The sequence below is a fragment of the Limulus polyphemus genome, unplaced genomic scaffold, assembly GCF_000517525.1.
Source record: "Limulus polyphemus unplaced genomic scaffold, Limulus_polyphemus-2.1.2 Scaffold5271, whole genome shotgun sequence".
In the NCBI taxonomy this organism is placed as follows: Eukaryota; Metazoa; Arthropoda; class Merostomata; order Xiphosura; family Limulidae; genus Limulus; species Limulus polyphemus.
The window spans coordinates 33,324-47,642 of NW_013670881.1; the positions used below are offsets into that span (position 1 = coordinate 33,324).

General features: G+C 33.4%; 1 protein-coding gene across 1 annotated transcript in view; it reads right to left on the bottom strand.

Annotated features, from left to right (window-relative positions):
- Nucleotides 1-14,319, bottom strand: part of LOC106472355 (vinculin-like) — a gene marked incomplete at its 5' end in the record, with an annotated part of 44,572 nt that overhangs the window by 10,113 nt on the left and 20,140 nt on the right. The window contains one exon of the mRNA XM_013932993.2: nt 5,702-5,823. Within this exon, the coding sequence (XP_013788447.1) occupies nt 5,702-5,823 (122 nt within the window). The remainder of the gene's footprint in view (nt 1-5,701; nt 5,824-14,319) is intronic.

The window sequence follows — 14,319 nt, forward strand, 5'->3', positions numbered from 1 at the left end:
TCATTAACATTCGCTTACTAATTTAAAAATTATAGCATGAAAACTATAACAATCACAAAATGGTTATGAGGTCAGTTAATAAAAAATAGTTAATAAAGTGTATAAATTTTTTCCATGTCATCTTTGGATGTAGAAATGCAATAAACCATTACTGTCATTTTGTGGATGAAAATGGGGTGGCATCTGAATTTCTGAATGATTTTGTTGACTGAGAACACTAGTTTTGTGGAAGGGCTATTGGAATATAAACACACATACATACATACCACAAAAATTAAGTAAATTAATTAAAAAATTAAATTATGTTATACTAGAACCTACATCTGTACATAGATTCTTAAAAATTAAAAACATATTTAACAAACCAACCTTACAATAGTTCAGAATACAAAATTACTCCTTTCATTTTTATTTTCATAATGCTAATATATAAAATCACTTCAGTTTTTTTTTCAGTAGGTGACTATAAAAATTAATGATGAAAAATTCTGGCTCTCAAAACTTCAGAAAAAATAATAAAATAATAAGCATTTACTAAAATAAACTTTTTCGCTTACAGTCATAAAAAATTGGATTTTAATAAATTGGTTAATGATGGGCACAACTAAGATGTTATTATTATTAAACATTTTCAAATCACTTTCTTTATGAATGGTCTTAGTGTTTGATAAAAAGTAAATCTTAAATATAAAAATAATGAGTAGCCAAAATAAAGTTAATTTTATTTATTGAAAATGTTCATAAATTGTTCTAAAAAGTTAGATCAATTATAAGAAACATATTTTAACCACATCTGAAATAAAACACACCTTTTTATTTCTCTTTCTGTATTAATAAACTGAGTATTTTATAAAATTTGCTTTTTGACATACATACCGGAAATTTATAATTTTCCTATACTGAAAATGTATTTCCGATAGGTACTTTCCTCCTCTCACAAGATTAGCTATTCTCATTCATTGCTGCCCTCTATATGTGAAATTTTTCATTACACATGCCACAAGCCTTCCACACCCCCACTATTAGAATCAAATGATTCCAATGTGTCTCTCATGCAAATCATCATGTGTCACTTATCCACCAATAGGAAAATAGTACACTCACGTGATGCATGGGACTCCCTCTATGCACCTCTACCGAACTATCACTTCAAAGTTTGACAGACAACGGAAGCACCTGAAGTCAGTGGGGAGGAAGATTGGGAAGCGTGAGTGGAGCAAATTATCTCTTGGAAATACATTTTCAGTATAGGAAAATTATAACTTCTGATACAGTACTTACCTCTGCTTACAAGATTAGCTAGAATCTCACAATGATTAGGAGGAGGAATCAGTGTGAGAGAAGAACAGACATACCACCCAAAATGATCCAAAGGATATCTCTGTAGATGAGAGAGTAAGATCCGAGGAAGGGAACCGCACCACTTCTAATCCAGGTATACTCTTTGTCCATATGTGGAATATGCAAGATATTATGGTGGAAAATGAGAGAAGCACATTCAAGTGGGATAGAATGTGGTAACAAAGTGATCCTAACTTGAGAAACATATAGAACTACTCTAAATCCTGGGTATTACAGAGGATTAGATCTGATCTATAGATCCAAGAATTTGACATCTGGTCTCAAAAGGAAGTCTACTGCATGCAATCAACTCCTGCAACCATGAAACAGGTCAGGACCATCCAAAGGGCAATAACATTCACGTAATAAGAGAGAACGAAAAAGAGCCAAGGAAATGTAATCCATGTAATGAAGGTATGAAGAATGGGCCCCTGAACAAAAAGAAAATATTAATAAAGATTTATCCAGTGTCGGAGTCACACCGAAGTCTGAAGCACAGCCACACATGAAAGGGGAAAACCCGAGGAAGCCAAAACCGTGATATGATGTAAATAATGGGAGATAAATATGTTAGGGTTGGTCCACTTGCCTAATTGTAGGATTTCCTCCAAAGGCCAATGAAGATGTAAGCAAGGGAAAAGGTGAGGTGTCAGACTCTATGGGAAGTAATATGGAACAAACCACATTGGGAAGGGGACAAAGAGGAATAAGCCAACTGGATTAAACAATGAATCCAATTGGTAAGGGTAAAGTGAGAAAGATCCCAAGAGGAAGAGGGTGGTTGCCATTGAATAAAGAGACGGGAACTGGAACCACGGAAGGAAGCTGTGCAGGTAATATAACAATGAAGAGCATGCACAGGACACAGTAGTCTATCCGGATTGGGACGTGGATAGAGATGAGAATTAGAAGGAAGGTAAATAGGCGAAAAAGAGGAGTTACCCTCATGAGCCCCTGAGGTTTTTGGGAAGGAAGGAATGAATGATCTGGATAAAGGAGAAAAATAGGTATGGTGGTAAAGTGTGCATGTAACATCGATGGCAAACAAATCAGACACCCACAGGCCTAAAGGAGAAGAAAATACGCCTTATAGGACAGGTGAAACAAAGAACACGGGGAAATAGGTTTGAAGAGAGATAAAGAAGGGAATGGAGGACCATGTTAATGTCCCAATCTGGAAGAGTAGGTCAACGAATCTGGAAGGAGTGGATTAACATGGTAGGGACGGGTTAGAGAAAAAACCCTGCAGTAATGAGAAAGATAAAAGGTATAGGATAAAGCTGCCTGATAGCCTGAAATTGAGGAGACCAAAGACCTCCATGCGAAAAGCCACGTGAGAAACTCAGAGACATCAGCAACAGTAGGACGAGTAGCAGGAAATCCCAGAGCCTGGGCCCATGTGTGAAAGACCTTCTACTTTCACTGACACACTGTATGGAGGAAGGACGAATGGATTTGAGTCAAATGAAAAGCTATACAATAGGAGAAACCAGATCTCCTCGTCAAGGACTGGATGAAAGCCAGGCATGAAGATGGAGGACATGAAGTGCAGGATGCAGAACCAGTGACTGGAGTTGATGAAGGAATTTTAATAATAATGGAAGTGGTACAGGAGGGAATAACTGTAGTTATAGTAAACGAGGAAACCATGGTTGAGGTGGCCAGGAGGGTACGATCAGAAGGACCCAGCCTGGAGTGGCATGGATAAGGGAAAGACGATCCGCCATGAGGTTGAAAGAACCCAGGACATGACATGCAATTATACAAATGTGTTGCGAGTGAGACCACTATATGAGATCCAATGTATGAAAACAGAGGGATCTTGATCAGGTGCCACCTTAGTGATTGATATAAGGCACCACTGTTGATTTGTATGAATGGATCATTGCAGACATTGTCTGGCAATGGGAAGAAAGTGATCCAAAGCTCGAGAAATGCTAGGAGCTCTAGGATGTTGATATGTAAAGACCATTTGTCAACAGACCAAAGCCCCAAAGCCTCCTGGTGATTGACCCATGCACCCCAGCCCTGAAAGGATACATCCGTAAAAAGATGTAAATCTAAATCAGGAAGAGGAAGCAGGTCATTCGTCGATGTGTACTTGTCCAACCACCAAAGGAGATCATCTACAATGGAAGGAATTAGTGTTATGGGAGCATCCAAGGGATCCCGAGCAATATTCCATTGATCGTGCAGAGCCCACTGAAGGAAGTGCATGTGTGCTTGGCCAAGAGAGATTAGCGGTGTCATAGAAGACTACATCTCCAAAAGCAGCAGAAACTCATGTGCAGAAAGGGTGTGGCAAACTGACAATTCCATATAACAGAGTCGGAGAGGGGTAGCTTGGGCCTGACTGAAGTGAGTGTTGAAAACAACAACCAAATGCACAACGTATTGGGTAGGATGCAGAAAGGATTTCTCTAATTTGATCAACCAGTCTACCTGAGCAGCTTCGAGAAAAAGATGATGAGTATGACTGGCTAACTCCTGTTCGGCATGGACCAGAAGTAGCCAAGTCATCCATGTAAAAATGGAAATACAGTCTCAAGGCACAAAGATGAAGAGTAAAAGCTCTAACCACCCGACAGAAAACATAAGGAGCAAAAGCCAGCCTGAAGGGTACACCACCCCTCGATAGATGAACCGAAGATAAAGACGAGAGCATTCTGAAATGGGAATATGCAGATAATCATATGAGACATCCATCTTGGTCATCCAGAGACCCAGAGAAAATGCCCACCGAAGAGTAAGTTAGGACTCCATGGTGAAACGTGGGAGGTGAACAATTGATTGAGGCAGGACAGATCGATGACAGGTCTCCAGTCCCCGGTCTTTTTGGGGACAACCCCAGTGAATGATGTGAAACAGGTTCGATAGCCTGGTGGGTGAGGAGGTCTTGTACTGCCTCTGATAGATGCTGACAAGTTATGAGATCCCAAGGAGAAGGGAAGGAAACAGATATCGGGGACAAGGGAGGTGGGGCAAGAAATAGAATATCGAGGCCCTCTGACAAAACCCGAAGAACCCAAACATTGGTATTGAAAGGATACTACCAATGAACAAAGGTCGCAAATCGAGCTCCCACCAGAACTAGTGGCAGCGTATTGTGCATCGTCAGGTAAGGGCTAGGAATGGAAAGGATGGGAAACTGGAATTGGCACCGCACTCGGCTCTGAATGAGATAAATGAGCTACCATATGGGAAAGGGTAGATTGTTGCTGGACAGATGCCACCCGAGATTCCAGGACGGTATCAAAGACAAAATTTCTTAAAACAGAGCCTGAGATGTCAAATGAGCCAACGTGGAAGTAAGTAGGGAGAGGATGTCCCCAGAAAATCCTTCAGGATTTCTGTGAAAAGCCTCAGACAGGAGATGGATAGTGGAAAGGGACCACAAAAGAAGCACCTGTTGAATGTGAGATACCCGAGTGGTGAAAGTAATTTCGGAATTCATTTGTATCAGTCGACAAAAGCATTTAAAGTAAGAAATAAATGCCACTAGAACATGGATAATTGAACCTGAATGCTTTAAAAAAAACAAAAAAACTGAGTATGTGAAATTAAACCACCTCAAGAACTAATGCAATCTCAAACTCTAATCAAGATGAAAAAGAAAAATGCCTGAGTGCAAGCACTGCCAAATGAGAAGTGATAATTCGGTAGATGCACATAGAGGGAGTCACATGTGAGTGTACTATTCTCCTATTGGTGGAGAAGTGATGCATAATGATTTGTATGAGACACACGTTGGAATTATTTGAGGGTGCAGAAGGCTTGTAGCATGCATAATAAAAAAAGTTTGCATATAGCGGACAGCAATAAATGAGAATAGCTAATCTTGTGAGAAGAGGGAAGTACTGTATTGGAAATATGAGTACACCGAGACAAATTATCTTAGCATGAATAAGAATCAAGAGGTGACTGAACACCATTGTATTGATTTTCCTAGGTAAATATATAAATTTAAATGTTTTAATAAAACACAGCAACTTATACAAACATGTAACACATCAGACAAATAACACTTAATAGATAAGAGCTGCCAAATGAATCTAAGAACTGCTAATTTTTCTTTGGCAACCACAACCCATATGTGAAAGCCTATCACTGTCACTAGGACACAATTAGAACATTGATCTGCCATCTGATTGAAATATTATTAAATATGTCATTGTCTGTAATCTAGTGAGCACAATTATTGCCCAAATGCAATTTCCAATAAGTTCTTTTAAATGAGAATATAGGAACAAAGTTCAACATCATCAAATAAATATATAAAATTAGATACACAAACCAAATGCTTGCATGATAGCAAAAGTTTAACTAAAAGAAAACAAAGCTAATACCCAAACTGATTTACCATGATTGGCTGATTTGGCTGAAGAGCTGGAAATGATGCTTCAAACTCATCATCTGTTTCTGGAGGGGGAGGACGAGGTGGGGGTACATCTTCCTGGCCTGGTAAAGGTGGACGTGGTGGAGCTTGAAATTTTGAGAAAGAAGGATTATATAAATAATTACTGTTACTAGTTTTGTAGATTTAGAGAATGATTAATATATCTCGAAACATTTGTTTTAATATTAGAAAAGTAAATTTTATAAAGTGTTAATAGAAATACATGTACCTAAAAGACAAATCACTTTAAATTCATATTTTGATAGCTGAAGATCATACAATTCTTAGAAATGAAGTAGAACTTTTACAGGATATTGACAATTTCAACCTTTTTTTTAAAACGCTTCCCTTCCCAATACCAGCTTCTTACATTTCTAAATTGATTTGTTTTGAATTTCGTGGAAAGCTACACCATGGTTGCCTGTGCTAGCAGTCCCTAATTTAGCAATGAAAGATTAGAGGGAAATCAGCTAGTCATCACCATCTACTGCCAACTCTTGGGCTACTCTTTTACATATGAATAATGGGATTGAGCATCACATTATAATGCCCCCATGGCTGAAAGAGAGAGCATGTTTGGTGGGATGGGGATTCGAACCCATGACCCACAGATTGTTAGTTGAGCACCCTAACTACCTGACCATGCCAGGCTTACATTTCTAGAATCAGTGCTTATATTACATGAAAATGACTAACCATGTTTCTCCAGTGATGACATCAACCAAATGACTTACCAATACAATACACATAACTCAATTATTAAAGTGGCTATTAATGATTATTTTTTGCTAGGTAAAATAAATGGGAAAAAACAATACTATAATGTAATCCACACCCAGAATTGATAGATTAGTTTGATGTTTTCAGCCTTTAAGGCTTTTCCTTGGTAAATAATCTTAACAAATTTTAATAATCCTATTTTTCACAGATGTAATTTAGCTCATTTAGATTTCAAGAAAATATACTAAAACATACGCAATGCATAGTTAAGAGCAAAAAATATGACATATATGTTATCCACATACACTTGCTGACAAAGTTAGGCATTGCAAGAAAATACAAAAGATATTGTATTTGTTTAAGAACAGTATAAATATATTTTAAGAGCTATTAGAAAATTTGGATGAAAGTTTATAGAGAACAAATTAAAGGTGGCATAACAACAAGCCTTGGCTGAAAATTTTTTGAAATGTTTCAAGAGACTGGAGTTTTAATAAGACAAGTCAAAATTATGGATTCACACTTGAGAATAAAATATTAAACTTTTAAGCCAAATAATCGGTATGATTTCAATACTTAAAATATAATCTAAGAAAAGACACTTACATAAAATATAAAGCGAGTTATAACCTCTCTGAGGCACATATTCACAACTGGAACATACAAGAAAATCATTTATTCTAAATATGGTTAATGATGAATTTTGACCCTTTGATACACATAAGTAACTGAAACTTTTATTTCAAAATTTTGTGCAAAACTACATAAGAGCTATCTATATTTAGCTGTTCCTAATTTAGAACTAACAGATTAGAGGGAAGGCAGCTAATCAACAGCACTAACCGGCTATTTTTTTAGTGGGATTGGACTATCATTCTTATAGTGCACCCACAGCACCAAAATGCAGAGCATTTTTTATGCAAATTATGAATTTCTGGATTACAAGTCCAGTCACATTAGCCATGTCAATCTCCCCACTAAGACAAATCAAACTTCTCTTAATTATTAAATCTTTCATTGTGTATATCAACATAATAATAGGTTCATTTAAGCCTATTTGCTTTCTGTAAACACACTTTCAAACAGCAGCTATTTTACATGATTAATTTTTTTTGTACAACCTTGTTGATGAAATGATAAAAAGCCAACAATTCTAGAAAAGCAAGATCTTTCATTTGCCAACAAGAATCTCTTGATGTTAATTAAAATTTATGAATTAGAAGATGAGCTAAGCTGTATGATCCAAGCTAGGCTTCTTAATACAGTAAAAATTACTGATTACTACTGTACTACACTGAAATTAATAAGGATCAGTGTGGATATATAACTCACAAATAAAACTATTACACAATAATTCTAAACTTTCAGGAGGTTCCTGAAAATTAATGCAATAAAGCTTTCTATCTGTTATATATTTAAACTTGCATAGTTTACATAAGTCTTGTAGAAGATTTCCATCATTTATCAGGCATTAAAACCAAAAAATTGTATGAAACAAGCCAAATTGTTATTCCTGGTGGTATTTTTAATTTTTTAATATTATTATTAAATTTTTATTATGAAATATTTCTCATTTTTACAATCATAGGAATTTACAATATTGAATTTTACTGTACTAAAGATAACATATAGTCTATTATGCAATATAATCTTGTTATCACAGAGAAAAACCAGCAAAACTCAAAACACTTTTATTATTGGTTAGATTAATGATACACAAAGTATAAAACACCAGCACACAAAAAGGGGTTAATTTTTAGTATTTTGCAAACAATCACACAAATGTCTTACTTGCAAACCTTTTTCAAACAATACAAACATAATATCAGAGTCACATGCAACCATTAGGCTTTTACTGTAACATGTGACAACAGTTTTGTAGTTCACTTTACAACATAATAATGTTTTACACATGTAGAAATATACATACCTATATATGTACATCACTTGCTCCTCAGAACAACATTTAGTTTACAACAGAGAAAAGAACAAGTATTTGTATATGTTGGTCAATAACACATTCAACCTGATCAAATTCTTCCATACATGGTATTGTTACAGGTACAATATTACAGTTGTCAAGCCGTAACAAATATATACACGCAGGATAAACCTATTTCCTAATGTATGAATGTCTAGTAACTATATAGTTTTTACATTACTGTGTACCTAATATCATTTCAAACACAATTTACTGATGTGTTTGAAAAATAGCAGAGTAATTTTCAAGCATACAAGAATGCTTTTAATAATTCTTTCTTGTTCAAACATGATAATAAACATGTTAGATACTAATAACAAGGATAAGAAACAGGAGTGCTGTAACTGATAGTAAGGAAGAGACAAAATTAACTCTTTTTTGTTCTATGAAATATTACCACTATTTAGGTATATTAACATTGGTATAAATGTCAGTTAATCAGGATCAAACAAATTAAGAAAATAAAAGTACAACCACAAGTGGAGAATTCTTGATATCAATCAAAAATATCTATGCCATCCTTGAGAATATATTTCTTTAATACTTTTCTGTACAAGTCACATATCTTGGAAAAGTTGTCTATTCACACTATAATGTAGGTCTAGCTTTACAGTGTACAAATGGTTAAGACAAAACATGATGACAGCAATAAGGACACATAATCAATTCAATATAAAAATACGTTTTTAAATAGTAGCTAAGCTAGTGTAAAATAATATAAAAGTAGTTCTATAACTTTATTAACATGAAGTGCTCAAGATTCATTTCACTACGAAAGAAAACCAAGTAAAAATCTATCAAAATATTACATATACTATGCTAAAACTGACTATCAACTATCTTTCAAGTTAAAAAACAAAACCAACTTCAAGGACGATAAAGAAAATATAAGACATGCTAAAAAATTAGAATAGTCCAAATGGAACTCACATGCACAAAAAACTAAATACTATAACCATGCTTTGCATGAAACAGTGACCATGAACAATGAACCATGCTTTGTTGCAATAGATTCCCAAAATAGAAGCATCATGTTAAAATCATAGCAATATAACAATATATTCTTAAGGAAGTGTCAAAAGCAAATCATTATTTTAAACTCCAGTTCATCTTCATTAAAGAGTGCTGTGCTAAACAGGAACAAAATTCTATGCAATAAAACTGCAGTTCTTAAGTGTTGTTACTACTGCATTGCAGACCAATCTATAGTTTTCAGGTTTACCTCCTTCAGATGATAATGGGTAGTCCTTCTTAAACTCAGAATAATGTTCCTTATGGAGCAGGTTTGACGTATCTCCTGGCAGTTGACATTCATACCAATGTAAGAAGTTTGGTTAGTGGATTGGTCAGTATAAAGTTTATGACAGTTATCTACGTCTAAATTTTTTCTGTTAAATATCCTTTATTTTTCTGCCTCCCCATTTGGGAAAAAAGTATATAAATAGATAATTCAAACTGTAAATAAGAGAACTTTAAAAATTCTAGTGAGCTTTCCAAGTTTTAACAGAAAAGTATAAGCAATACATTAACAAGATAGATCAGTCATGCAGTAAAAATTTATTGCTTGAAGGTTAATAATTATTGTTTCACATTTGATAATAGACAAAATAAACATACTTTATGGATTAAACTCACAAACTCCCACTGTTAAATGTTAGAAAACAACAACATGCATAAACATGATTTTTTGATGTTAAAATATATTATCAAAATAATATAAAGTTATAATAGACATTTTATTCATTATTTGAAGAAAACATGCACTATACTTCTTTAGTAATGAGCTATTTCATTCACAAGGTCTAATGCTCAAATTACAGCATAGTCAGAACAAAATTATAATTAAATATTCTCCTGATTCAACCATGAAGAGACCTGCACAGTAATGTTCATTTTAAAATCCCATGTCCTTTTTATTAAAAACATCAATGCTTCAAAACTATTTATATATACAGTCATTAAAAAATAAATGTTTAAGGTGCTTCATCACTTTTACTCTTGTGTTGCATTCTTTACCAGCAAGGCAATAACTGAAAGCTTTTTTATTTCACAATGTAGAGTAGCCAGTAAGTAGAGCAGCTGGTGTATGTACACCAATACAATTATACAGACATCCAACTTTCCAGTTATTTCTTGTATGTACAATACACTGTACCTTTTCAATCAGATAATTCAAATTCTTCAAATAGCTATACAACTTTGTATATTGTTGACTTCATAAAGTCATTATGTAAAAAAAAAATATATATATACATATTTCTCTATAAAACCAAGAGTGATAAGTGCAGTAGTTTTAATTCTTGAATATCTTAGTCCTTTTTTAGGAGCTACCTAAAGAGTTACAATTATATTGTGCAGGTCTCTTTAATCTTCAGTGAAAACATTTTGGCTTGAGAATGAAGTAAAGTAACAAAACATGTAATGAAAGTGATGTACCTCTTGCCCAGTATGGCAGAGGAGACAATGACCATGCTAATTCTTTCGGTAAAGGAAGGGAAGATAGAACATGAGATGACGAAGGAGAAAGTTTCTGCTGTACTGTTGAATCTACTGACAATGATATAAAAAGTTTAGTCTTTCATACACAAAAGGAAGCATATTAGAACCAAGAATTTGCTTTTAATGCAGTTTTGTAGAAAACTTCATCAGAACATACAACCCCTGGACAAACTTTTCAGACCTAAGCATTATGTACAAATATTAAAATCCTAAAAATGAAAATGACAAAGACTTTACTGCAAACCAATAAAATATCTACAAACAGTAACCTCAGCTTAATTCAATAACAATAAAGCTACAGCAGCCACAATGATATAAAAGTATCTCAATTAATTGAACAACAACTGTTTTTATATTAACAAAGAAAAAAGGTTTTCCGAAAACCATTTACTCTAACAATAAGCTTGTATTGGTAACAATGACTAACAGAATACTATTGAAATTAAACATCACCTAATAACAAATACATTACAGTCTATTAAAATTGTGTAAACAACAGTAGTAATACCAGTCTTACATGACTACAAATAGAGCCTTTAAAATATGAAATCAATAGAAAGAATCTAATGTTAAGAAAAAGTTTAAAAATAGTTATCTCACTTGGTATAACTTAAAAATTATTGTAGACTGAAATGGAATTGTCATGGCTTTAAGAACAAGTATTAACTATAGTTTCATTTTGAGTTTACTTATAGGTTATAAGTATTATCTCATTACAAGTTACAGCTTTTACAGTAAAGAAGAATATTTTAAAACAGGTATGACATTTCAATCACTAGATACTTGAGAATGATTGCACCAGTGATCGAAATGTTGTACCTGTTTTAAAAATATTCTTCCTTACTGTAAAAGATGCAACTTGTAGTAAAATAATAAATATTAACTATTTTTTTTTGCTGAAGAACATAAGGCATCATGAAAGCTTTTTTTATATATTTCTAATAACACATATCTGAAGAGGGTCTCTCAAAAACAGGAAAATGCTCCATTACCATTAAATTTATATGAACAGGAAAGAATACACATCAAGTAAAGAAAAAAAAAACACTTTACAATTGAAGAATAAAACCTACTTATTAATAATGAGACAAAGCTCTTAACCGATCCTAGTGACTGCCATGGCTTTATATCAGTGATTGTGTTAACTAATAACTTCTACAAAACCTTTAGTACAATGAATTGTATATACTAATGCAGGTTTTACAGCTCTACAAAACCTTTAGTACAATGAATTGTATATACTAATGCAGGTTTTACAGCTCTGTTTGTATCCTTTTTTAAGATGGGCACTTTTACAAATTATTATAATTTGTAAAGCTTTATTTTAAAGAACGAAAGAAAGATCTAAAGCTAAAACTGAAACCATCACCTATAGAACCAAAATGGTAAAAATCTAAGCTGAGTACATTAATATCTATTTCTATTAAATAAAAATACTTTTACAGTAAAACTGAGAGGTTAATCAATGTGAACACAATCAACAGTATAAGTTTTGTATTACATATTACATGCTTAAGAGTATTTCTCAATTCTCACATTCGAAAATAAATGATACTGAAAGGAAATAATGTAGAGGAATGCTTTTACAGAAACAGATTAGTTCATTTACCTTTTAACTAATTACCACTCAATTTTAACAAAATAGCAGCAAAGGCACCCATCAATGCTGGGCTTAAAGAATAATGCTTCTCATTTGTATTATAGTGCATAATGCAAAAGTACCTGTGCTACGTGTAGCATTAAAAGTCACTTTCACATACTTTGACATCAACATTCTCAGTCAGTTGAGTGAACATTCATGTCATTTAAGTAGTAAAATAGAAATAGCTGCCAAACTCAAATTATTTATAAAATTGATTATTTATTTAAATTCAATTTTTTGATGGTTCACCTCAACTTTTTTTATCAAATTTCATTGAAGTTGGTTAAGCCAGTCCCTCGAGCTCTGAAAGCACTGTAAAAGAGAAAGTTTTACAGAAACCTAATTAAACATCAGCTCAAAGAAAAACAATGCACTCTCATAAACTGGAACCCCATCAACATTATTTTCAGAAGATATATCTGGCATGTGAAAGAGATTTGATCTATAAGAATAGCATTTGAAGTTACCTAGAAAATTGGATATTTTAATGATATTTCAAATCTCCTTCATGCCTCTTCATGTGATAAAGTGCAGCAAACAGTGTTGGAATTAATATCTACATGGTCATTAATTAGAGCTGTTATATGAAGCTTGTTCCATTACTCCAATTATTAGAGACAGGAGTTACCAATCCATGAATGCAAAACAAGTTTAGGTGATATATTTATAACTTTCAATATTTACAAATCTACATATTGATAGTTAAAGTTCATCTGATGAAAAATATATGATCTCTCCTATTTATCAACTTTCAAAGAAAATTGCCTATACAAATCTTAGTAGAAGATTAGTTAAATTATAAAATACATGAAAGACATACCTTATATTCCTATTTCTCTAACAAAAGAAAAGTTCAAATTTATACAAATAAAACTTACTCTGGCAGGAACAAATAATTAGTTTATAATCAAACATCTTGAACTAAACAACTAGCACATAATCTAGTATTTCCTTGCTGACAATCAACATGAAACAGAAGGCATGGGATAAGTTTATTAGTAAAATAATACTTAAAATGCAAATGAAACACTCTTGCTTTTTTTTTAGTGTACAATGTGCAACATGTCACTTTTAGTGTAATCACACAAACTAATCAAATGTTAAATCAGGCAAGTCAATTTTACTACCAGTCTTCAAAGTCCCTCAAGTAGCAAAGGGATTTACTACCTATGTAGGATACATGTCCCTTGAATAACAAAGGATCTAACACCTTTGTGGGACACATATCTCTTGAATAACAAATAATTTAACACCTTTATGAGATGTATAACTACTGAGTAGTAAAGGATTTGACACCTTTATGAGATGTATAACTACTGAGTAGTAAAGGATTTGATACCTTTGTGCAGTGGTGTAACTACAAAAGATGCCCCCCACATAAAAAGTAACTGGGTCCCCTATATTGATTTCCCTATAATTGTAGTTACGATTCTGACTGACTGGTATCATTAACTTAACAGAATAATGCAATTGTCCTTTAGCTCAAACAAATTAATTTTTATGTTTCTTCTCTTCTTAGCAATTCTTAAGTTTGTCAGGCCCTTCATCCCCACCCCCAACACACACACACACACATAATTGCAGGGGCATACTTATGCCACTACTAAGTAGACATTTGTCTACTTAGTAGCAAAGGATTTAACAGATAGGTGGGGTACATGTTCCTTTATTTAGTGAAATAGTTAAACAATCATCATATCTAACAGATGTGCATGTTTGACAACAACTTTAAATTAAAAT